This window comes from Cervus elaphus, chromosome 28 (assembly GCF_910594005.1).
Source record: "Cervus elaphus chromosome 28, mCerEla1.1, whole genome shotgun sequence".
Lineage (NCBI taxonomy): Eukaryota > Metazoa > Chordata > Mammalia > Artiodactyla > Cervidae > Cervus > Cervus elaphus.
In genome coordinates this window covers 34,970,449-34,997,459 of record NC_057842.1, presented here as the reverse complement: position 1 = coordinate 34,997,459, position 27,011 = coordinate 34,970,449, and the positions used below count along the sequence as shown (strand labels likewise).

The following is a 27,011-nucleotide window of genomic DNA, read 5'->3' as shown; positions in this document are numbered from 1 at the left end:
ATTTGATCCTGTTTTGACTCTACTTCTTCATCTTCATCGTCCTTATTGTAACTGTCACTTTCTACTTTATTTGGTAGTTGTTCACATATTATATTTCCTTTCTCTTTTAAGTCTATAAGGTCCTTGAGGTAAGACCTGTGTATCTGATATACAATAAGTGCTGAAAACAATGTCTGATGTATTGAATAAATGTGGAAACAGTTCATCTTTGTCTTCTTCACAAGATCATGTACATATAGATGTCAAAAATACATGAAATATTTGAAAAAAAAGGTTAAAGAATCAAAGGATTAATTTCTAAAGACCAGCTTTTGGGCCAGGCTGCACAAGTCACTGTTAATAGTTTTACTGTCAGGAAGTGCATGTATTCATATAAAACCCAAGTATGGAACTCTAAAACACCATTTAAGTATTCTACTATGCTCTGGGGATGTAAAGATGATGACGAAACTGTCCTAGCTCTCAAGAAGTTCAAGTGTTGCGGGTATAGATTCATTCATGCTCTGCTTAGATGTTCAAAGTAATTGTGCGTGCATGTGTGCACGTGTGCTATTAGCTTCAGCCACGTCTGACTCTTTGTGGCCCTATGGACTGTAGCCCGCCAGGCTCTTCTGTCCAAGGGATTCTCCAGGCAAGAATACTGGAGTGGGTTGCCATGCGTTGTTCCTCCAGGGGATCTTCCCGACCCAGGGATCAAACTTGTGTCTCTTATATCTCCTGCATTGGCAGGAGAGTTCTCTAATCTTCATAGTGAACCTTCTCTAAGTATCCTCGAGGTAGCTAAATAGCAGTGGATGGAGGGAAAATTCTGGTTAGATGTAAAACTTGCCAATTTCTTCCACTTTAAAAACTTGGTTTGGATATTTTAGTTGCTTTCGGACAAACGCTCAGGCTCTTAGAATTCTTTTCTCCCTTATGCATTTCTGAGAAGGCACATGGGTCTCTAGGGTGACCTTCGGCCTCTCGTTGGTACTTTGGCTGCGGCCCACCCGGTTGTTGAGTGTGCACTTGCTGGGTTGGATGTGGATCTGTGGCTCAGTTCTGTGCCTGGCCTTCTGCTGGCCTCTGTTGCTCTCTCCCCCATTCTTGAGCCTCTCCTGATTCTCTTTGATGCTGTGCACCCCCAGGTATCTGGCTGTGAATGTGTCTGGTCTCCAGCCATGGTGGTTCCTGCCGCATAGAACCCCATGTTCCACCCCAGGTCAGCCAGCCTGCACCTCTTTGCAGAGCACTCTGACTTCTGGCAAAACAGGGGTTGAGAATGGTGTTGGGGAGCCAGAGTTTTCTACCGATGACACTCCACCTCTGCTTATTCTTGATGTGACCTCTTCAAGTTGGTGTGGTGCTGCCCTAAAGGAAACTCCTTTGCTTTCGTTTCCTTTCGAACTGTCTAGCATTGTTTCTCCCTCCCAAGACTTCTGTTTGGAGAAGGGCCCTCTGGGCACAGATGATTCAGCACCCTTTTCTCCTCCGTCAATTTCTTTTCCTCCGGCCACGTCCACGTGGGAGGGACAAGTGCTCCCTCCCTCATTCGCTCCAGCACGGACTTCCTCATCTCACACCCTCCTTTTGGGACACCTGCCCTCCTGGCTCAGCCCTAAGAGAGGAAATGGCAACCTTCCACATTCTAGAGAAAACTCTAGGGGAGTTGGATTCTTGATAGGTTGGAGGGAGTTATAGAATTTTGAACCCCCTCTCCTTCCCCACACCTGACTCTCTAGACCCTTCCTTGCTAAAGGCATCAGGAGAATCTGGTTTGTGTTTAAAAGCTTGTCAGTGACCTCCTACATGCTGTGTGCTCAGTCATACCAGACTCTTTGCAACCCCATGGACTGTAGCCTGCCAGGCTCCTCTGCCCATGGGATTGTCCAGGTAAGAATACTGGAGTGGCAAGTAAAATAAATAAATTAACTTACAAAAAAAAAGAATACTGGAGTGGGTAGCCATTCCCTACTCCAAGGGATCATTTGATCCCAACCCAGGGATCACACCCGCGTCTCTTGCATCTCCTGCATTGGCAGGTGGGTTCTTTACCGCTGAGCCACCGTTTACATCGGTGATCTCCCTGCTCTATAATCACCTGCTCTTGAGTTCCTCATGGCTCAGATTTACAGTTAGAAGGTGGATGGGGCATGATTTAAGAGGGAAAATTAAATTTCCAAAAAATTTTATCCTATTTTACTGGAAGAAAGATCTGTGAACAAATAACAGGAAAGACAGCAAAATGGATCTCTACAGAAAATCCTGTGGGATTACAGAGGTGGAATGACTGAATCCACCGGTTTTCAGAAAAGCCTCTGGAGGACCCATTTCAGTGGGCTTTACTGACAACATGAATCTAACAGTAAAACTAGACAACTTGACTCCCTGGTGATTGTCAGCTCCCCTGGCTTATGTAGAGGATTCTAAAATAGTGAAATGACCTCACGTGTTTGTTCTCTCTCTCTCTCTGAACATGAGTTTCCCCTCTTATTTGGGGATCGAGGTTCCCGAGGGAGGGGATATATGTGTACTTACAACTATTGATGCGGTCGTGTGGTGGAAACCGACACAACATTGTAAAGCAATTTATCCTCCAATTAAAAATAAATTTAAGAAAATTTTAAAAACAAGTCTCCTGCTGCAGTTGTGGGTATGCAAATATAACATCCCATAGTCTATGTTTCTCTACCAGCTCTAAGGCAAAAATAATGCAACAAACAATAACACCTGATGTTGTCTGATCCTGCCATCATCTCCTAAGCAGACTCTAGCACCTTTCTCAGTAAACTTCCTCTGTCTTTCCTACAAATAGACCTGTCTCTGCTCTTCTGACATTCTCAGACTTGTCTGAGGTCCATGTGACAGCCAGTCAGCCAATCAGTGATGCAGCTGCTTTAGCAACGCCTCCAAAATGTAGTAGATGCTCATTAAATGCCAGCTCCTTTTACTCCTGTATTTTTCACTTCACATATTCTGTCCATTGATCCAGTTTAAGGAAAGAAAAGTTAGAAAGAGACACGTTGCCTAAACCACTCCATCCTCTCTCACACTCTTACTCTTGTCCAGCAAATTTAAGAAGAGCAATGAAAAAATGCACAGTTGTGTGCAAAGCAATCTAGGTGAAAGAACCTGCTTGAGACACAAGGAGAAGTTTATGGAAATCCACATTCCAATTAGCTTTGCCCCTAACTGCTGACTGTGTTACCTCGGATGGGACCATTTGCCAGTCAGTGGAGGTGAAATCTCATAAAGATTAGTGAGGTTGCTGCTAGGTACAAACAAAATGCTCCTAACCCACCCTGTTCGAGAGTGAAAATATCAAGGGAAATTGTACAAGAAAATATGGTAATATCCTATTTGGAATGTTTTCACAGTACCAGAGGCTAAACAAACCTTAAAGCCCTGGAATGCTGTTGCTTGACATGTAAAATCAAGAAAATTTTCTCCTATGGTACAATGGTACCCCTTTTCAGCCATGAACATGTTCCTGAAGTAATACCTCCAAATAACTTTCTGTGAATAACTTATATATATTTTTTTTATAACTTATATTTTTAACGTACTTGGAGGTGTACGGAGTATTTCTTGTAAATGGAATACATGTAAATCCATGGCTGATTCATGTCAATGTATGGCAAAAACCACTACAATATTGTAAAGTAATTAGCCTCCAACTAATAAAAATAAAGAAAAGAAAAGAAAAGAAAAATCATTTTGTGCTATGAACAATAACTCATATTTGTTTTCTTAGGTACTCTTTCCGTATACTGAGTTTGTGAAAAGTGAAACACTCCTATAGTCCAATATTGTTGTTGTTGGTCGCTTAGTCGTGCACCAACTCTTTGCGACCCCATGCACTTTAGCCCGCCAGACTCTTCTGTCCATGGGGTTTTTAAGGCAAGAATACTTGAGTGTGTTGCCATTTTCTTCTCCAGATCTTCCCTATCCAGGGACTGAACCCATGTCTTCTGCATTGGCGAGCGAATCCTTTACCACTGAGCCACCAGGGAAGCCCGATAGTCCAGTATTACACCACACACAAATGTTCATAGTTTTCAGAGCTAGTGGCCAGATTGCCCAGCCTGCCATATTTGGTGGATGAGGGTGAATAGGGCAAGTGAGAAGGTCTAGGAGGTCCAGCCTTGGCTGCCCTCAAAGCTGCTTTATGCCCAGTGGTTCATCTGTTAACCACTGACTGCCTGAGACCTTCTGAACGTGAAATGGTGTCTGCAGAATACAACTGGTAGAATTGTGGGCAAATGATTGTACGAATGGGCACTTTTAGTCAGTGGTAAGGAATTTGTATTTGTGTGTGTGTGTGTGTGTAAAGACAGGGAAAGAGAGAAACAAAGATAGAGACAGAAAGAAAGTTTAGCACCGTACACAAGTTTTCTAACGGCAAAATAAATAAAATTTTAAAACTCAGATTTTTCTTACTTCAGAAATTTATGACTTATAAGCCTTGATACAAGCTAATTTTAAATTTTCTGAAGTCAGAATGTTCCAATTAGTCATGCTTTAAGATCTTGCCAGTTAGGGTATGTTCATTGGCTGAATGTATTCATTTGGCCTTTTAAGTGATTTTTATAGATAAGAAATTCTTTCATAAGAATTTAGAATCATGGTTTTAAGTCATCCTTCCCAACTTTCTTGAAGCAAAATTCTATAAATAACATCACTGATAATTTTCTCATACGTGGATATTGAAACTTTAAAGATCATTAGTAAGATGAAAGAGAAAGTCAGTGATTTCCTGGATTGGGCACAGGACTTGAGGATTTTTTTTAAACCAATGATCTAGTTTTTGATCATTTTAAAGCACAATACTATAGCCTATAAAGGATTTAATTAGAGAACACAATATGAAAGATAATGGACTTGAAAAGAGCTAGTTTGTAACAAATAGCTTCCATAATTAGGCAACATAACATGAGAGTTAAGAGTAAGCAAACTCCAAATAGTTTCGTTAGAAACATGTTATATAAAAATTCTCTTTACTTTTCAAATAAAACTGTCCTGACATAATGATATTTTACTATACACAATGTAAACAAAGTCTATTAAATAGCAAAATTTTATACATTCAAATCAATATTCAAAATGCTTATCTTTTATTATTATATACTTATTCTGATGTGACTATCAGTGTTCAAAATATGTTATAATTTCTCTTTTAAAATCTTCAGAGCCAATCTTAAGTTTTGCAGGTTTCTTTATAATTTATTCTCCTTTTGGGTCTAGAAAGTATTATTGAGTTTAATCTAGCATTTTGCTTCTTTCCAAAAAATAAATCTTGATCTCAAAGAATGAGCAGTCGCTTCCATTAAGGATATGCCAGCGAGTGCTCTGAAGGCAATTTCAAAGAGTTCAAACTGTTCTTGAGCAACAAGAACTTCATTAAAATACACCCATGACCTTCAGAGTGACTACCTTGAATGACAACCATGTTCACATGAATGAATTCCAGTGTGTTAAAGAAGATTAGGTATGTAAACAACTGCACACCCTGCTCAATAGGCAGCAATTTTCTTTTCCTAAAAAAAATCCTCATTATTTTTAAAACACACTTTTCATTATGCATGAACATAGCTGGTATAGTGGCAGAATGAAGACCCCACAAAGATATTGATGTTCTAATCCCTGCAATACATAAATACATTACTTTATGGTATGTTACACTGTTTTAACACAAAGGGGACTCTGCAGGTGTAATTAAATTAATGAAGTTAAGATGATGTGATTATTACAAATTATCTGAGTGGCCTCATGGTAATCACAGAAGTTCTTTGGAAAAAGGAGCAGAGGTCAGGGATGCAAGGAGTTGTGACGGTGGAATCAGAGGTCAAAGAGAGAGAGATTTGAAGATGCTACACTCCTCGCTTTGAAGATGGAGGAAGGAGACACAAAGAGGAATGCAGGCAGCCACCAGAAGCCAGGACCGGAAAAAAGGCAGGGAAAGGGATTCTGCTCTAGTGTGTCCAGAGAGAACATGGGCCGGGCACTGTCATTGTTTTAGTATTTCTGATCTCCAGAGCTATGTTGTTCAGTCTCTAAGTCCTGTCCGACTCTTTGTGACCCCATGGACTGTAGCATGCCAGGCTCCCCTGTCCTTCACTGTCTTCCAAAGTTTGCTCAAATTCATGCCCGTTGAGTTGGTGATGCCATCCAACCATCTCATCCTCTGTCACTCCCTTCTTCCCCTGCCCTCAATCTTTCCCAACATCAGGGTCTTTTCCAGTGAGTCAGCTCTTTGACCAGGTGGCCAAGGGTGGGAGCTTTAGCTTCAGCGTTAGTCCTTCTGGTGAATATTCAGGGTTAATTTCCTTGAGGATTGACTAGTTTGATCTCCTGGCAGTCCAAGGGACTCACCACAGCACCACAGTTCAAAAGCATCAATTCTTTGGTGCTCAGCCTTCCTCATGGTCCGACTCTCACATCTGTAAATGACTACTAGAGAAACCAGTAGTCATATAGCTTTGACTATATGAACCTTTGTCAGAAAAGTGATTTCTCTGCTTTTTAATATGCTGTCTAGGTTGGTCATAACTTTCCTTCCAAGGAGTAAGCGTCTTTTAATTTCATGGTTGCTGTCACCGTCCTCAGTGATTTTGGAGTCCAAGAAAATAAAATCTGTCACTGTTTCCACTTTTTCTGCTTCTATTTGAAATGAAGTGATGGGATCAGATGCCATGATCTTAGTTTTCTGAATGTTGAGTTTCAGGCTAGCTTTTTCCTCTTTCACCCTCAAGAGACTCTTTATAGTTCCTCTTCACTTTCTATCATTAGAGGGATATCATCACCAGAACTGTAAGATAATGAATTTGTATTGTTTTAAGCCACTACCTGTATGGTCATTTGTTACAGCAGCAATAGGAAGCAAATACAGTTGGAGATAATATTTACTTCCTCCCCCACCCCCCCCTCCCAAGCGTATTTGAAGGCGTTGAACTTTGCAGGGCTTTCTCCAAAAAGAACCTGAGCATGGAAGCTGAAGCAGGCTTCTCTTGCCTATCTGTACTGGTGTTTTCATCCTTTGAGAAAAGAGTGCTCCCAATGCCACCTAGATGGGCTCCTTAGAGGAGCATTTCGGTGCTGTCTGCCACGAGTAGATGCACCTGAGCATATTCCCCTGCTTGCTTTTAGAGAACTTCTCGTTTTGACTCAATCACTACAGAATTTTCCTGTAATAATGGTTAAAGTGAGAGCACGGCCTTGCCCTTAAAAGAAAAGCATGCACAGTCTGCTTCCTTCGGCAGTGCATTTGGAGGGATGTGTGTGTTCGTAAATCATGAGTCAGTAAAATCTTGTGAGCCACTTGCAGTCTGAAGGGTGCAGTCTTAAAGCTGTCAGACTTTTTAAGACTCAGACAATGAGAATTCATAAAAACACCAACATATGAGAAAATAGCAGGATTTATTTTTGTCCCTTTTCTTCCTGTCTTCCCTCTTGTTTCTATCTTCGAGGCTGGGGCCATTTCCAATTCAAGAGCCCTTGAACCAGAAGACAGAGTGTGCCCGTGCATTTTCTGGGGCCATCAAGTTAGGGGGCTCCATGACCAGATTAGGAGTTGAGACACCATCTGGGCCAGAGAATGATGAGGCAACTAGCAACTGCACAGGATGCTCAGCTGCAGCTCCTCTTGACTGAAATCAGGTCAAATCGAAGCTTTAGCCAGTACCCTTTACCTCAGCGGCAACAAATCTCCCCTAAGTGGCTCAGATAAATCAAAATTATTCACTCACGATTTATTCATTCATTCAACATTTACTATCTGCAAATGGAATCGCACCTCTGGACTTTGCTCAGGGGTCAGCGAGTTCTTCCCCGACCACTGGTTAAAAATCGCAATATCCTGCCCCACTCAACACTCCCTTCCCTCTGCTTCCTTTTTCTCCCTAGTTCTTATGATCGACATACAATATATATTCCTTGTTTGTCTCTTCTTATGCAAGATTACAAACCCCCATGGTGGGGGGGGTTCTTTATTACCTAGTTTTTTTATTTTCCAGTTTAGTAGCTAGCATCTGGAAGATGCTCCATAAATATTTTGCAAGGAATTAACAAACTCCTTAAGGGACCCTACTGTATATTAAGCACCATCCCAGCTGCAGGGGGTAACGGAGTGCAAGGGAGGAGAAGTCGTCTCCTTATGGAAGGCGTTTGTGTTTTAGCATCATGTACAATCTGATGACACAGAGATCGGTGGGAGACCCTGATGTGCTGTGCTAAGTCACTCAGTCGTGTCCGACTCTTTGCGACCCCGTGGACTGGAGCCCACCAGGCTCCTCTGTTCATGGGATTCTCCAGGCAAGAAGAGTGGAGTGGGTTGCCATTTCCTTCTCCGGGAGACCCTAAAGAAGGTGTCTGATCTCTACCTTAGGAAATCAGAGAGAGCTTCCTGGAGGAAGTATTGTCTGAGCTCTGAAAGATAAGACTGAGTGAGCCAAGGAGAAATAGACATGAGAAGGCCATAACATGTTAAGGAACTAAAAATGCCTTAGCCTGAAGGCATTTTTAAGAAGGACATAGTCAAAGAAGAGAATGAAGGAGTAACTGGTGACAAATCACAAAGGAACTTAGAAGCCACATCAGAGAGTTTGGGCTTAACCTTGACTGTTGCTAGTGTAGGAATGGCATGGCAAGATGTGCAGTTTAGAAAGAGTCACATGTCCTAATGAGGAAGGTGCAGACAGGACAGGACAAGAGATTCTAGAGATACTTAGGTGGCTAAACAGACAGGACTTGGTGACTTATTTAATGTGTGAGTGAAAAGGAAGGATCAATCTGTTTTAGTCACTCGAATATTTTGCAAATATTTATTGAGCCTGTATTATAAATGTGGAGCTTCCCAGGTGGCACTGGTATTAAAGAGTCCTCCTGTCAATGCAAGAAATGTAAGAGACCCAGGTTCGATCCCTGGGTTGGGAAGATCCCCTGAAGGAAGGCATGGCAGCCCACTCCAGTATTCTTGCCTGGAGAATCCCACAGACAGAGGAGGCTGGTAGGGTACAGTCCGTAAGGTCGCAAAGAGTCAGACACAACTGAAGCAACTTAGGACAGCACGTATTATATATACTTTTCCATGATGCTAGACATACAGCATGAAGACAGCACTCTTACCCTAGTGATGCTTCCTGCCAAGTCACGCTTAGTTTTTATTCTCTGTTTCTCCCACTAGAATGCAGAGGAGTGACATATGTAAAGATATGGGGGGAACAGTACAAAGGTGACAGTCCTGAGCATGCATATTTAAGAAACGGAAGGAGTGAATGCATTTAACAGTAGTAAGAGATGACATTAGGAAGGAGGGAGAGGCCAGATGCTAAAAGACTGTGCAAGTCAAGGAAAGGAGTTTGACTTTGTTCTGAGGAAAATCATTAGTATGTTCAGAGCAAAGGATTGACATGAACTGATTTGTATTTTGAGATCGCTGTGGCTGTGGCTGTGGCTGCTCACGGAGGATTGATTACATAGGAGGAAGAGTGAATCTGGTTAGAAGTCAGGAGGCCACAACTGAAAGTTGATGGTGGGAGCAGGGGAAATTCCCTGGGCGGTCCAGTGGTTAAGACTCTGAGCTTCCACTGCAGGGTGTATGGGTTCAGTCCCTGGTCTGGGAACTAAGATCCTGCATGTCAGCAAATCAAAACCACAATGAGGTACCATTACACGCCAGTCAGGATGGCTGCTATCCAAAAGTCTTCAAGCAATAAATGCTGGAGAGGGTGTGGAGAAAAGGGAACCCTCTTACACTGTTAGTGGGAATGCAAACTAGGACAGCCACTATGGAGAACAGTGTGGAGATTTCTTTAAAAACTGGAAATAGAACTGCCATATGACCCATCAATACCACTTCTGGGCATACACACCGAGGAAACCAGATCTGAAAGAGACACGTGCACCCCAATGTTCATCGCAGCACTGTTTATAATAGCCAGGACATGGAAGCAACCTAGATGCCCATCAGCAGACGAATGGATAAGGAAGCTGTGGTACATATACACCATGGAATATTACTCAGCCGTTAAAAAGAATTCATTTGAATCAGTTCTAATGAGATGGATGAAACTGGAGCCCATTATACAGAGTGAAGTAAGCCAGAAAGATAAAGAACATTACAGTATACTAACATATATATATGGAATTTAGAAAGATGGTAATGATAACCCTATATGCAAAACAGAAAAAGAGATACAGATGTACAGAACAGACTTTTGGACTCTGTGGGAGAAGGTGAGGGTGGGATGTTTCAAGAGAACAGCATCAAAACATGTATATTATCTATAGTGAAACAGATCACCAGCCCAGGTTGGATGCATGAGACAAGTGCCCGGGCCCGGTGCACTGGGAAGACCCGGAGGGATCGGGTAGAGAGGGAGGTGGGAGGGGGGATTGGGATGGGGAATACATGTAAATCCATGGCTGATTCATGTCAAAAAAAAAAAAAAAAGAATGCTGCGTTAATTGATGGCCTGAGCTGCTAGGTTGTATCATGTGATGAGATGAACAAGACTGGAGACTAGCTGATGTGGATCAAGAAAGTCAAAGGTTCTGTCTGGCCATGCAGGTTGGGTCTTCCTGTGAGCATCCAAGCAGAGTTCAGTAGAGGTGACTGGGTTTATGTCTCTGGTTCAGGAGAGAGGTGGGATTGGAATTACGGGTCTGAAATCATTTCCTATAGAAGGTGCTGAAAGTCATGGTCTGATTAGATCACCAGTGGAGTGAGTATAAATGAAGGAAAGTAGGCTGAGAAGGGGCCAGTGTGCTAAGAGGAGAATCTGAAAGCAAGCCAAGACTGTTATCTCAAAAGGGAAGGAGTGACCCCCGCTAGGCACCAGACATGCTAAGTTCCTAGTGGTTCCATCCACCCAGGGAAGACTCAGGTGAGGGAGGAGCAGTCTGGGCACCTGGGTGAGCCACGCTGAGCGGTAGGCATTCCTGGTACCTCCACACCTGATCATTAGGAGGTTGCTTGGCTCTGGAGTGTAGAGCTGGATCCAGATTGGAGATGCAGATCTGGGAGTCACCAGTATGGAGATGACTTTTCAAGCCAGAACACATAGGTGAAATCTTGCAGGGTGAATGTGAGTTGAGAAGAGACACTGTGAGAAAGTCCTGAGCGTATAGCATTTGAGAAGGTAAAAGTAGATCTAGGGGCCCACAGTCCAGGAACACATGAGGCATGAGAGATGAAATGGGAGGCAGAGGCAGGCGTGGCAGGTAAGAGCCAGCAGGAGGAGAGAACGTCAGATGCTACGCTGAGTAAGGGAAGGACTGCGATGTCTCTGCCTGGTTCAGAAACAGGGGCTGTGTTTTTGAGTGATTTTGATGGTGTTTGGGGAACAGAACCCCGACTGCCCTGAGTTGAGGGGTTGAATTGATTTCAAAGAGATGGAGACTGTGGCTGAATGCAACTCTTCTCAAGAAGTTTGGCAGGAAAGGAAGTCAGAGTTGGGTGAGAACCAAAGGGTACCTAGAAAATGGAAATGGGAGAGCTAAGGACTGAACCTCAAACACCAACGATGAGGGACAGAAAGAATAAAATGAGTCCACAAGAAGTCAGATGCGAGGGAGGAGGAAAAAGAAACAGACAGGAAAGAAGGGGACTCAAGGACACAGTAGTTAATAATGCCAATGCTGCAGAAAGGGTTAGTCCAAAGTGAACTTGCAGTGAAGCTTTGGTTTTCATGGCAAAGGCCATTGTCAGTATCAATGCAGCTTGAGGAATGGATGGGGCCTAGATACGAGAAACAGACTGTAGATTAATTTTTCAGGAAGCCTGGCTGTGAAGAGGGAGAGATAAATAGCTACAGAGCAATTGGGCATTGAGGGTGAGACTGGGGCATGTCTATATGGTGAAGGAAAACAGGCAGCAACAAGGGAGGGATGAAGATCCAAGAGGAACGCAGGGAGAAAGGGTCTTAAAGAACAGAGGGCGGAATCTCCTTCAGTACCAGGCAAGTCCTTAAGGGAAGACACAGGCTGTGAACTGGTGGAAAGACTTGTGTGTTAATTGACAATTGTCTACTTGAATCTCCGTATAGAGTGTTTGGGTCATGCCCAGCACCTGTAGCAATGCTGAGCATGCAGGAAGCAATAAATAAATACCTGCTGACTGTAGCCCACCGGGCTCCTCTGGTGGAATTCTCCAGGCAAGAATACTGGAGTGGGTAGCCATTCCCATCTCCAGGGGGATCTTCCCAACCCAGGGATGAAACCCGAGTCTCCTGCATTGTAGGCAGCTTCTTTACTGTCTGAGCGACCGAAGAAGCCCAGTGACAAGTATAATGTCATGAAAATCTGACTTCACCTTTTTTTAAATAAAACCTGAAATAGTTGATTTAGACCTAGAGATAGACCCCAAAAGGTACAAGATTCTTTCCTCTAGCTTTTGAAGTTGTTTCTCCCTGCTGTTTCAATGCTGGGAAGAATCACAGGTAATGTGAAATTAATGGGAAATTAATATTTTATCAGAAAACGTTCATTTCCTTCAATATGTGCTTTGAAATGTGTACTTTCTTTAATGTTACTGTTCATGTTCTTGTGTTTCATGAATTCCATAAATAAGAAATACGAGTTCATAGTGCTTGAATGACTTAAGGCAAGTACTTCTCCTAAAGCACTCAAGATAGCTACATAGTATCAGAAACCCATCTAAAAAGAAACTATTCTGATTCTCATACAGTTTTCTTATACCTTTCACCTTCTTTCGTGTGAAAAATGCAGACAACTAGTGATTATTTTTTCAGTACTCTAGGAGTCTGCCTGTCTTCTAGAGTGCTCTCAGCTTAAGAGAGAACATTCAAACCTGCTTGATCGAGTTGAGGCTGGCCCAGCCTAGACTGTTATAAGAACTGGATCTTATGTGCTTTCTTCTTCACCTAGAGGTGGCTCAGATGGTAAAAAAATCTGCCTGCAATGCAGGAGACCTGGGTTTGATCCCTGGGTTGAGAAAATCCCCTGGAGGAGGGCATGGCAACCAACTCCAGTATTCTTGCCTGGATAATCTCCAAGGACAGAGTCCATGGGGTCACCAAGAGTCAGACACAACTGAGCGGCTAGGCACTGCACTTAGACCTTGACTGCTTAAGCTCACTCTGTGGGAGAAGAGCAGACCTGGGACCACATTCTGGCTCTGACTCTATTATGGGGCTTCAAGTAAGTTACCTGTTCTCTTTAGCACTCTGTTTCCTCATCTGTAAAATGGGGAAAGAGAAGAACTGGCCTTGCACCTATGGTATGTAGTAGGCATTCAGTAAATGTTAATTCCTTGCTTTCTGCTTTTAGAATCCAGTTTGACAGTCAGAGCTTGTTTTTAAATCTGATTAAAGCTCTTGTGATGTTCACATGTGGGAGATTTTCCTGTGGGAAAGCTCCACTCTCACCCAAGAAAGATTTCCATGCAGCAGAGCTAGAGAGCCGTGTCTTCCTAATTACCTGTATCTTCCAGTGCTTGTCCCAGATTTTTAAGTGACCACCAGAAGGGGCAGGCTTCCCTGGTGGCCCAGACAGTAAAGAATCTGCCTGCAATGCAGGAGACCCAGGTTTGATCCCTAGGTTGGCAAGATGCCGTGGAGATGGCTACCCAGTCCAATATTCTTGCCTAGAGAATTCCATGGACAGAGGAGCCTGACAGGCTACAGTCCATGGAGTCTCAAAGAATTGGACTATGACTGAACAACTAAAGAGATGCTCCAGTGGTCACCTAGATGCTCCAGTGGTCACCTAGTGTGTGGTAGTGTCTTTCTTTCTTTTTCCTTTAAGAGTTGAAGTTGAAAAAGTAAAATAAGATATTTTAACAAGTAGGAAGTTCTGATGAATTGCACAAAGAAGCATAAAATTCCCACATTGAAATCCTTATCAATAGAAATAAGAAAGATAGTTTGGTGAAAATCTCTTTCCGAATTCTGAAAATAGGACATTTGCTGGAAAACGACTGTCATATAGTCATCATAGTGACACGTTTTATGAGTTCAGATCTCCTCGGCAGCTTGATGGAAACACGGTTTTATCCATTAAGGACATTTTAAGGCAGTAAAACCTAAACATTAAGTCCTAAGGTTTGGGGTTAGTGAGGGTCCAGCTGTTATGAATACAATAGTCCTGGAAAGAAAAAAATCTGGTGGGGGTGGAGGGGGTCAGGGCATCTACCAGAGAAGTCTGTTCCAGATGAAAGATACTGCTCCCTGGAACTGTATTTGGGTTTTCGAATGCTTCTGGCCTGGCTGCATGTCGAGGCCACTGAATCAAATGGTTCTTGATTGCGTGCGAGTGTGTATTTCCCGAGTTATAGTCTGCTCTCTTCAGCTGGACTGTCAGCCAAAAGAGGACTTTTGTTGTGTCTGTGTTACTGAAGTTTGTCTTTTTTAAGATCCTTCCCTGTTAACGATTCAGTTTTACTCACCGGAGATGAATTTATAATATACATCACTTTTAGAAACACGGGAGGATTGCCAATTAGGAGCAGAGGCAGGGAGAGAGGAAGTGTTCCCTTTCCTGGAATCACCTACCAGTTGCCTCGGGTTTAGCCTCTGACAGCTGGGCCGTGTGCAGGGCGCGGAGCCCTGTGCATCGCCGGAGGGGAGCGTTAATGAGGAGCTGAAGGCGGGTGGAGGAGTCTCCTTTGGGCAGAGAGAATTAGAAAAAGAGATGAGGTCACCTCCTCATTATGCTCTCCTGGAATGCGAGCAGTTGGGTATTGGGGCATTTTTGTATGACTTTTTGCTTTTTAAAACCATTTACTTCCTTACAGAAATTCTGATCTGACTCTTGTAGATTTTTTATACTCTCATAACTGGTGTTGTTTTATGTATTTTGAAAGTACTATATGCACATGAGAAGAAATTTGGAAACCGCAGAGAATTGGGTGGGGCGGGGTGAAGACTCAGTGATCCAAAGATAACCATTTTATTTGTATAGATTCTGATTTTCTTCTTCCAGAGATTTTTACATCTAATACTATGATGTGTAGATTTTCAATCAAGAACTTTTACGTGAAGATACATGTCACCCAAAACCAAGTGGTGGTAGGGAAGGAATGTCGAGGGACTTTTCTCTTCTCCCCATCATACCACTCAGGAGAACAGGGGAGACATCCATTCCCTTCCGATGCTGGGACACTGGAAGAAATCTCTTCCTCTCTGCCCATTACTTCTTGCTCCAACCCAGACGGGAAATAGCTAATTCAGTATCCAGTGGGGTTCTTGACCACTTGGTGGTGTTGCTATGCCTTAAAGGTAAACAAAAAGGAGGAAATAAGCTGTCTTCAGAGTGTTTCATTGTTGCCTGCTTTATGGGTTGGTAAGAACTGTTCTTTGCGGAAGGACCCCTGAGACAGGGTCCAAGGCTTGAGGACCCTTGACTCCAGTATATCTGCCTAAGAAAGTTCGCATGCATGCTGTCTCGTCAGTCATGTCCGACTCTTTGCAACCCCCACGGACTGTAGCCCACCAGACTCCTCTGTACATGGGATTCTTCAGGCAAGAATGCTGGAGTGGGTTGCCATGCCCTCCTCCAGGGGATCTTCCTGTCCCAAGGACTGAACCCAAGTCTCCTGTGTCTCCTGCATTGGAGGCAGATTCTCTATGGCCACCTGGGAAGCCCATAAGAAATTTTAGGCTAAATTAAAATTGGAGTGGGAGATAGGAGGCAACACTGCTTCTGTAATCCAAGTCTGAAGTTAATGCGGTGGGGTGGGTCTCATCTCTACTTGGTTCCTTGCATCTCTTAGGTGAACTACGTGAAATTGTCAATATTGAAATAGTCATTTTTTTTACCTACAAAAATGATCATTCCAAATGGATCAAGCTATTATTTTCTGCCAGATAGAATCCAAAGGTGAGAAGACATGACTACAAACATCCAACATTAAAGAAGAAAACAGGGGTGACGTGACACGCAGCAGGCGGAGAGGACGTGCGCGCCCTCGCTCCTTCCTCTTTCTCGACTCCATCTTCGCGGTAGCGGTAGCGTTGTCCGCGATCTAGTCGCCAACATGCAGCTCTTTGTCCGCGCCCAGGAGCTACACACTCTCGAGGTGACCGGCCAGGAGACGGTCGCCCAGATCAAGGCTCATGTAGCTTCGTTGGAGGGCATCGCTCCAGAAGATCAAGTCCTGCTCCTGGCTGGCACGCCCCTAGAGGATGAGGCTACTCTGGGCCAGTGTGGCGTGGAGGCTCTGAGCACTCTGAAAGTAGCCGGCCGCATGCTTGGAGGTAAAGTCCATGGTTCCCTGGCCCGTGCTGGGAAAGTGAGAGGTCAGACTCCCAAGGTGGCCAAGCAAGAGAAGAAGAAGAAGAAGACGGGCAGGGCCAAGAGGCGTATGCAGTACAACCGGCGCTTTGTCAATGTTGTGCCCACCTTTGGCAAGAAGAAGGGCCCTAATGCTAACTCCTAAGTCCTCTGTAATCTTGGCTTTCTCTAATAAAGCCACTTAACCCAATCATTAAAAAAAAAAAAAAAAGAAGAAGAAGAAAACAGTACATGGAGCAATTTAGACCCAAAATACAGCCTCTAAATACAGACATTTTATCAGAGTGAAAACATAATGCTATTCTCAGCTTTTCTGAAGATATTTAAGGGTCATATTTTGATGATAAGCCATGCTGAATTTTTACATCTATAAGTACAAAATGGGACTACCTATTTTTAATTTGCAAAGCAATTCTTTCATCTTAGTTTGTCTGCTAGTTATGGGCAAGTAAGTAGCCACTTAGGTAGTAAGTAGTCAGTGGACTAGTAAGTAGTTACTAAGTAGTAAGTGGACAAGTAAGTAAAACAAATAAGGAAATCAGTCCTGAATATTCATTGGAAGGACTGATGCTGAAGCTGAAACTCCAATACTTTGGCCACCTGATGTGAAGAACTGACTCACTGGGAAAGACCCTGATGCTGGGAAAGATTGAAGGCAGGAGGAGAAGGGGACGTCAGAGGATGAGATATTTGGATGGCATCACCAACTTGATGGATATGAGTTAGAGCAAACTCCACGTGTTGGTGATGGACAGGGAAGCCTGGCGTGCTTTAGTCCATGGGGTCTCAAAGAGTCAGACACGACAGAGTGGCTAAACTGAACTGAAGTAGCTGCTAACTTCCTGGGGGAAAAAAGGCAATATGCATCCATAGTTTTTTTAAATGTATACTTTGTGTGTGTGTGTGTTAGTCACTCAGTCATGTCAGACTCTTTGTGATCCCATGGACTGTAGCCCACCAGGCTCCTCTGTCCATGGAATTCTCCAGACAAGAATACTGGAATGGCTGTAGCCATTCCCTTCTCCAGGGGATCTTTCCAACCCAGGGTTCAAACACAGACCACCTACATTGTAGGCAGATTCTTTATCATCTGAGCCACAAGGGAAACTCAAACTTTAACTCTGTAGTTTCCAGCCAGGAATGGAATCTATCCTAAGGAAATATTTAAGACTACCAAGCTCAAATAATAATCCTGGTATTATCGTAATGACTTCAGAGAATTTGTCTCAGCCACTAAGCCTGGTGTGCCTCAGTACCTCATCAATAGAATCAGATAACTTGGGGTCATAGACCTCACTGGCAGGTATCACTTAAGGATTACTGACATAGAAGAGCAAAACTAGCTTGTATCTTTAGAGGGGAATGATACTATATAAATCTAAGAGGTAATGAACTTCTCTTTCTAAAGTTCTTCACATTCTTTGAGATTTTTCAGAGTGTAAGATGATTATGAAATAGTATTCATTTGTTGATTTTTTGGTATTGATATTTTATAATTTACTTTTGGATATAGAAATGTATGCAGAGAAAGGTAAATCTACTAGTTTTTCACTTCTTTTTCTGCTTTAACAGTCCCAGTCATGAGCATATGTTACAATGCTGCTCTCTATTATTACTCTTAACAGCCACTTTGCTAAGGAGTTAAGCTACCAGAAATCCATTGGAAAATTATTTTGTCAGTATGTTTTATGTGATAAAGCCACAGGGGAAAAGTTGGAGACAAAAATCGCTAAAAAATAATAGCCTGTTTACTAACAGCAACTCCCAAATGTATCTTTTTTCTTCTCTCTCTAGTTACAGATACAGTGGTGTGATCTCCCACCTGTAGCAATTTCTGTCACTGACCTTGATTAAAATATGGTTTAAAAAATCAGGACAGGATTGTCTCTGGTATCAGCCATTTGAGTGACCTGGAGCACATCACTTCACTTGTTGAAACTTCTGAATCCTGTGTTTAAATAAAGGATTCTGTGATTCTAAACTGGGGAGATACTGCCTCTGAGGGGCACTTGTAAAAGTGTGCTGTGTGCTAAGTCACTTCAATTGTGTTCAACTCTTTGTGACCCTATGGATTGTAGCCTGCCAGTCTCCTCTGTCCATGGGATTCTCCAGGAAGAACACTGGAGTGGGTTGCCATGTGTCAACTCTGCCACCCAGAGATCAAACTTGCTTCTCTTATGTCTCCTGCATCCGCAGGTGGGTTCTTTACCACTAGTGCCACTTGTATAGGAACATTTTTTTTTTTTAGGAGCACTTATTTTTAGTGGTCTCCACTTTTCCATGATCGTCAAGATGGCAGAGCAGAAGGACCTGTGCTCATCTCCTGCAAGAATACCAAAATTGCAACTAGCTGCTCAACATTTCTGCCATAATGATACCACCCTTATGAAAGAAAGTGAAGAGGAATTAAAAAGCCTCTTGATGAAGGTGAAAGAGGAGAATGAAAAAGCTGGCTTAAAACTCAACATTCAGAAAACTAAGATCATGGCATCTGGTCCCATCACTTCATGGCACATGGATGGGGAAACCATGGAAACAAGGACAGATTTTATTTTCTTGGGCTCCAAAATCACTGCGGACAGTGACTAAAGCCATGAAATTGAAAGACTTGCTTCTTGGAAGAAAAGCAATCACAAATCTAGACAGCATATTAAAAAGCAGAGATATTACTTTGCCTACAAAGGTTAATATAGTAAAAGCTGTGGTTTTTCCAGTAGTGATGTACAGATATGAGAGCTGGACGATAAAAAAGGCTAAGTGCCGAAGAATTGATGTTTTCAAACTGTGGTGTTGGAGAAGACTATTGAGAGTCCTCTGGACTGCAGGAGATCAAACCAGCCAATCCAAAAGGAAATCAATCCTGAGTATCCATTAGAAGGACTGATGTTGAAGCTGAAGCTCCAATACTTTGGCCACCTGATGTGAAGAGCTGACTCATTGGAAAAGACCCTGATGCTGGGAAGGATTGAAGGCAGAAGGAGAAGGGACAACAGAGGATGAGATGGTTGGGTGGCATCATTGCCTCAATGAGCATGAGTCTGAGCAAACTCTGGGAGATGGTGAAGGACAGGGAGGAATGGACCTCAGTCCATGGGGTCACAAAGAGTTGGATAAGACTGAGAGACTGAACAACAACATTTTTAGTGATCAGAGTCCAGGGATGCTAAATGCCCTGCAGAGAGCACGGGGCTGTCCTGCAAAACGAAGAACTGTCCTACTCCCAATGCTGGAAGCAGCCTGGATTACCTCTAATGTCTCTTCTGACAGTCAGTGATACCAAGTGCCTATCCATCCTTTGGTTCATTGGTCACCTGTTATTGATCCCTACTGTATGCTAGGCACCAAGGTTCCCAGCTGAAATGTCCCAGAAACCCTGACTTGTACTGTAGTATTCTTTTGTCTTCTCTTCTTTCTAAAAGTCCTCCCTACCCATAGGACCGACTGACACTCACAAGTACAGATTTTTCAGCTCAGCTCTTTAAGGGAACAGATGCCAGGACTTTGGAATGCTTGAGTGCTTTGGGATTTCTGATGACACTGAGAACCAGACGAGCTCACTTGAGCCCTCCTCAAAGCCTGGATGGTGGCCTGGCTTGCCATCCATCGTTCAGCTTCACTGACTGAGGGTTTCCAGCCAGATAATGGAATCCCAGTTGTGGAGCATGCAGCTAAATATTTCAACTGTTGAGTCAATCATTTCTAATATTTAAAGAAAAACACCAACTGTTTTATGCCCAGTGAGGAGTTTTCACTGGCAAACTCAAATTTCCTAATAAATGGTATTTGAGGCCAGTTGTAAAACTTGCCTTAAGAGCATTTTATCACATCAAGTAGTTATCATTAACTTGACAATTAACTGTGCAATGAGGGACTGTATGCTGGAGTGCCATCCTACCAGCTTTCACCCCTGTACTCATCCCCTCCCAGAGTTCTGTGACCTCTGGGCTCAGCCCCTAGTCCATCATGATGTAGCTCAGTATTATCATTACCCAGTAACCTCAGGGACAACTTACTCTTCTGACGGCTTTCTCCATTCTGCAGAGATGACTGCAACACGGAGAAGCATGAGGGTCTGTCCAGGTCACAAAAAGCTTTATGGACAGTGAGGATCCCAAGTGTTGTTTACAGGGCCAAAAAGCTATATATTCTGATGGTCAGGGGTGCTTAGGAAATATACAAACATTTTTTAGCCTTTAATGAATCTTGGGGACCCCATTTTGATGCTACTGATTATTAAAAATCCTTGTATGTATTTGTTCAGTAACTATTATTGGATGTGTCTCATGACCCAGCAGAACTCTGGGTGCTAGAAATGTAGTCCTGCTCTCAGGGACCTCCAGACTAGCGGGGAAGTCAGACATTATGGCAATAATTCCATATTAATTATGAATTATTATAATTGACACTGTAAAGGAGAGGTATAGAAAGCAAGGTAATCATTGACTAGAACCTGACCTAGCCTAGGGACCCTAGAGGCGGTTTGAGGAGGCAGTATATAGGTGTGGGCCTGAAGAAGGAGCTAGGTCCTCAAGAATTTGTTGGAGCATTCCAGAAGGAAGGAGATGCATGAATGAAGACCCTGAGGCTGGAAGGAAGGGCTTGCTCCAGTTGGGAGAGGATGCTAGCCCAGTCTATATGGCAGAAGTGGTGATAGTAGATTTGAGAGGTTGTTTAGAAGATGAGCTGGCAGAATTTGGCGATTCACAGGATGTAGACAGTAAGAGGGAAGGACTGTTGGTTTGTGATCCATAGGATGTAGACAGTAAAAGGGAAGGGGTATTAGTGACCACTGCCCTGGATCTGGCTACTGGGTGGTAGGGTGACCTGTTTAGGATTCTAGCAGAGGAGCTGTACTGGGCCGTGGGACCGGATCACCAGTTCCTCGTTTTTCTTGTTTAGTCCATGGAGTCTGGAGTCCTGGGGGCCATCCATGAGTCTAATGGAGACCCTGCCTCTGAGAGGCAGGTCCAGAGGTCACTGCATCTTACCAGGTGGTGTAGACAACCAGTTCTGTGGAGTCCAGAGCAGTGTGTTTGGAAGCAGGGCATAGACTGGAATTGGGGCCCTCAGAATTGATAAAATGGTTTCACATGGGTTATTTTCAAACTTCACAATGATCTTTAGAGATAGTCTTCATTTATACTAAGAGGAAATTGAGGCTCCCTGAGTTTGTGGTTTGTCCAAGGTCATACTGCTCTAAGTAAGGATTTAGTACTCAAATTTAAGTCTTTTGGCTCCCGACACAGGGGTCTTCTCATTTCATCAGGTTCTCTTACTACATGATCAGGGACAAACTGTCCTCCATCTCTTAGGGCTTCCTTGTCAGATGGAATCTCACTATTTGTGCAAAATATATAAGAAATGAAATCAAAGATTTCTTAATACTCTGCTCTTTCTTTTCTCTCTCTCCTTTTTTACCTTTTTTAAGTATTTGTAAAGTTTTGAGACTAATATTTGTATTTATATTTAGGTTTCTTTTCCTATAAAGAATGACAGGTTAAAACAGATTAAAGTAATTTTTATTGGTAGTGGGGAGAAAGCTCCAGGAGAAATTAAGTTCAACTTCTGTCTAGATCCTAATAATTTATAGACTAGTATAAGACCACTGCCCCTTCACCTCCCATTCCCACATCTGCTTCCAGAGTTCTGGGACCATCTAAAATGGCTCTGTCTGTTCTCTCCACATCTGAGTGTCTCTGTGGAGTCAGCCTGGGTGCTGAGGAAGATGAAAGCTGAGCTGCCCTGACACCACAGGGGCAGGAGAATCTTCACCACCAGCTTGTCTTATTGATTCGCCTTCTCTCCTTTTCTTCAAGGCTTGGGTTTAAGTAAAGTTCATGTCATTTGTTTCAGAGTCTGTTTTAATTGCATCACTTCTGGGTCTTCCCCAAAACTCAGCTTCAGGGGAAATGTCCTCTCTGCAGAGAGAAGTCATTTTTCCGACCATTTCCATCATATGGAAAGCTTCCCTCTGAACTCCCGACTGTTGTTTCCCTCCTTCCCTGCCATAGCTCCTGGACTGCTTTGTGATCCCGGTGGTGATCTTGCTCTCCTGGTTCTTCCTGCTGATCCGGTACAAGGCTGTGCATTTCATCGGCATCGTTGTCTGCATCCTGGGGATGGGCTGCATGGCGGGCGCCGACGTGCTCGTGGGCAGGCACCAGGGAGCAGGTGAGTCTCCAGTCCGCCGGGTTACTTGCCTCTGTCAGGGAGCCCAGGGCAAGACGTGGGACGTTTGTGGCTCGGGGTGCGAACCAGGAACCAGGAACAAATTCGTGTTTGTTCCCTTACACCCAGGAGAGTGGCACATAGGAGGTGCTTCGGATATGTTTCCTGAGTGAACAAAGGAAGCAAAACACAGCTTTCATGCCCATTCTACAGGGATTCAGAAACATTCAGACTGTATTTAAAGCTGGGAGTCATGACCCACTTGGAGCATGTGCTGGAGGCCAAAACTGCCTGCCCCAGACCAGCCGTTAGAGACAGTTTCAGTGGGTCAGGCCATTCCTGAGCCATTAGGACCACCCGCACCCCCCACCTGCCTATGCCTTCTCCCCCAGGTCAGAGGAAGACTGAGCTTTCCAATTACTGGGTGAAGCTAGTCATATCGGCCTACACATGGTTACTTAAACTTTGAAGACTAGATTAGGAATACTCGATGTTTTTATGAGGGAGAGTCAAGTTCAGTGTCCTCATGAATCTTTTTTGTTGGTTGGTTTGTTTGAGGGGAGGGCTTTGGGTAGCAGTCCCTGTGGCTCAGACAGTAAAGAATCTGCCTGCAACACAGGACACCTGGGTTCGATCCCTGGGTTGGGAAGATCCCCTGGAGAAGGGCTACCCACTCCAGTATTCTTGCCTGGAGATTTCCATGGACAGAGGAGCCTGGCGAGGTACTGTCCACGGACTCACAAAGAGCTGACACGACTGAGTGACTAACACTTTCACTTTCACAGGTAATTACCTTGTAGACCTACATGGTAAGCTTCAACGTTTACTCATCAAAATGCTATGATCTTCTGGGGAACACTGATCCAGAATGCTTTCTAGACAATCACTTTTAAAGCAGTGTAGTTCTTTAAAAGATACCCCAGATCCTCAAGCTACAGAAAGTTTCAGGGGGCAGGAAAACAAAAAAAAACAATGTTCTTTGTCAGCATCAGGAACAGGATAAAGAGTGTAGCTCGGTTTGAAATTGCCTTTTCCTCGAGGGAATTAAGGATAAAAAGTTAAAATTGGGGCATTTCTCTCTGAGATTCAGTCATAGGAAATACCTGAAATGAACATCATTTATGTTTTTAAGTTGCACCATAGAATTTTTTGGCTGAAAGGGACCTTGTCTGGCAGCCCTGTATTTTACACACAAAAAATGCCAAGACACAGTGAAGCCAAGCAAGCTCTCCAAGGTCACATAGCTGAGATTAGAACAGGCTTCCTTCCCTCTCCCGCCTTGCTGGGAGCTGAAGGTATAACACAGACCAAAAGAGACAGTCTCTATGCCTTCCAAATGCTGCTTACACGGCGTCGTCAGCCCCCACCACATGTTTTTAGCATGTGCTAAAAACACATGCACCACCTCTTCCCAGATTCTGTTCTGTGAAATAGTGTTCCATGGGAATTGATAGGTATTACATGAAAAGGCTAGTTCTTGCTCTATTCCCATCATGATCCCAATGTAGAGCATCTCTTTGAACCAATGAAATAGTATTTTTGTCTGATACAACGTGCGTGGCTAGTTGTCATAAAGTCACAATTGAATTACCCCTTCTCAGCTTTGCTTGAACTGGGTAAGCACAGACTAAGCAGCAGGTGCTCTTATTTATGAAAATGTTGCTCTGCTGAACCTCCCCATTCACCCTGGCCATCATTTTGCATCATAGTCAAGGAAGACAATTGTCATGATAAATCTAAGCGTTTATGCCAGGAATGTTAAACTGACTTGATTTCACTAGGTTGTATTCACTAATCCTGTAAAAAAGTTTTTTTTTTTCAAGTGAAGTGTTAGAAAAGGAGTACTAGTACTATTTAAGAAAAAGAAAGTAAGTCCATTTGGGAGTCTTTCTAAAGTGGTCATTTTTTAAAGGAATGAAACATGCGGGAGCCGTGTTTTATCTGTTGGTGTGACTGTTTAAAGCCTATAGCTTCATTCCTGTTGTAACATATGAAGGGCCAGTTTTAAGAAAATTGAATTTTATCATTGTTGAATACCTCCCATGCTCACGTAATGGTGCCCAAGTATACAGCATGATGTCCTGAGGGCAGCCCAAATTTAGGATCCAAGGGCTCATTTTATAAAACAATGATTGGACACATCTCATGTCTCTAAAAATATGGAATTAGGCAGTAATTTAAGCTATCATATGAAATATTCTGAAAAGAGAAAATAACACACTGGTTTTGAAGACAATGTAAGCCTTGTGTGCATCATTATCAAAAATGTTCCATTGATTACCCTAACTGTAAGAGCTGGTTAAATTGCATTAATTTGCAGGGCCAGAACTTTTGTAAAATCCTTCAAGCACTCACCAGAACTTGAATCAGGCATTCAACTCAATATAAATTGTCATCACTCTGTCAATAGATTTTTGCAAAAAAAGAGGATGACTGACTTAGTCCTTTTTATATTGCTAGTCCATGGTTCTCCTTAGCTTGGGATTTTTAAAATTCTGTCCTCAAGGACTTTTTTTCTTGACTTGATCTGTTACCTTTTTATTTTGTTTTTTAAACCTTCAATTTTGTATTGGGATATAATCAATGAACAATGTTGTAATAATTTCTGGCGCACAGCAAAGGGACTCGGCCATACATATAACATGTATCCATTCTCCTCCAAACCCCCCTCCCATCCAGGCTGACACATAACCCTGAGCAGAGGTCTATGTACTATACAGTAGAACTCTTGATATTGGCCATGTAGACTGCCTTGGAGCCTGTGGAATGGTCTACAAAGTTGGACAGAAACAAAAACACATTCCAGTTCTATGCTTGTCTTGGGAACAACTGATCATCTGCCACAAGTGCTCCCAGGGTGAACTCAAAGGAGATGTCTTTTCCAAGTTTGTCAGTGAACCTCAGGGAGCCTAGTATGTGCATTCATTCTTTGCCACCTTCCTCTAGCCTCACAAGCCTCCTCTAAGAGACCAGCTCTGCATTTACTGTTACCTGCAGGAAAGACATGTGAGAAAGCGGCTCTTGAGAATAGATGTTGGAGGGTGTAAAAATGATTTAGTAATAAAGCCAAAGAGGTTTCTCCATAATATTTCTACTTTCCTTGGAAAACGTATGAATATATAATAAAAGAGAAGGTTAGAAAATAATAGGTTTAAGATTAAAACTCAATTAAAATAGATCCTTATGATAAAATTATTTCTTACTCTTCAAAATATCTCCTTTCTATCACAATACATTTATATTGCATCTTATAGTTCACTTATCAAAGATGTTAGATAACATAATGATACTTTTCTTTATTACCAGATATAACTTTATATTTATTTCGAAAGAGAAAAAATATTTTCAAGGAATTAGATAATTAATCATAATTTTAGAAGGTGATAGTTTTATTGGTGCCAAGTACTTTCCTATGCATCATCTCATTTTATCCTCTTAATTAGGCAAAGAAAGTATTTTTATTCTCACTTTTGCAGTTGCAGAAATCACAACTCAGGGAAGATAAGAAACTTGTGTAAGGGCACACCACTACAAAATTGTGTCGTAGGATGTGAGATCTTTCTGCTACACCACTTAATGCTTATTTTTCCATTATTGTGACTCTTGTAAAAAATTGTTCAATTGTACTATTGTTCAATTGTAGTAAATTAGGATGAATGACTGTCCCAGGTTGTCCAGAATGGAAGTGTTTCCCAGAGGTAGGACTTTCTGTGCTAAAGCCAAGTGAGTCTCAGAGAAACAAAGCAGTTGGTTCCATTTAAAACTCAAAAATGTTTAGTGAGATGCCTTCATTTTCATAAATTTCATTAGTAGTCTTTCAACACTCTAGAATACTATATTGTTGTTCAGTCGTTAAGTCATGTCCAACTCTGCCACCCCATGGACTACAGCGCGCCGGGCTCTTCTGTCCTCCACAATCTCCTGGAGTTTGCTCAAATTCATATCCATTGTGACAGTGATGCTATCTATAATTCACCACTTATTCTTTTTTTTTTCATTTATTTTTATTAGTTGGAGGCTAATTACTTTACAGTATTGTAGTGGATTTTGTCATACATTGACATGAATTAGCCATGGATTTACATGCATTCCCCATCCCGATCCCCCCTCCCACCTCCCTCTCTACCCGATCCCTCTGGGTCTTCCCAGTGCACCAGGTCCGAGCACTTGTCTCATGCATACAAACCTGGGCTTAATTCACCACTTATTCTTTAACTAATGGTAAGTGGTGATTTTAAATAACATTCCCTCTTCTCTTTCTACTACACAGACACAAGTATCCCTCCAAAAATAGTATTCCTAGTACTTAATGAAAACTTTAATAAGGAAAACAAATTCTTGCAAAGCAATTATGACTAGGTTGTTTAGAACCAAGAAGCAATCCAAAATGAGAAATGGCCAAGCCGAACTGACAGGTGGTGATTCAAAGAGAATGATTGATTCACTCTTTTTGACCACCATTTAATGAACACTTAATAAGTGCCACTATACTAGGCATTTTACATTATTTTGCATTTTAAAATCTTATTGACATTATTTTACAGTATCCTCACCATAACCTTATTTTCAAATAAGGAAACTCAAGTCAGAAAGACTCTATAGCTTGCCCATGT

General features: G+C 42.7%; 2 protein-coding genes across 2 annotated transcripts in view; both read left to right on the top strand.

Annotated features, from left to right (window-relative positions):
* Positions 1-27,011, top strand: part of SLC35F1 (solute carrier family 35 member F1) — a 411,149-nt gene that overhangs the window by 333,225 nt on the left and 50,913 nt on the right. Inside the window, exon 4 of the mRNA XM_043890017.1 lies at positions 22,242-22,401. Coding sequence (XP_043745952.1) covers positions 22,242-22,401 — 160 coding nt within the window. The remainder of the gene's footprint in view (positions 1-22,241; positions 22,402-27,011) is intronic.
* On the top strand, positions 15,868-16,423 carry LOC122685343 (ubiquitin-like protein FUBI). Its single transcript, XM_043890018.1, has one exon. It carries the CDS (start codon positions 15,974-15,976, stop codon positions 16,373-16,375), a length of 402 nt encoding a protein of 133 aa, XP_043745953.1. The 5' UTR covers positions 15,868-15,973; the 3' UTR covers positions 16,376-16,423.

Excerpts from the sequence above, each read along its gene's own strand:
- LOC122685343 (XM_043890018.1), top strand. The coding sequence starts at position 15,974 with ATGCAGCTCTTTGTCCGCGCCCAGGAGCTACACACTCTCGAGGTGACC.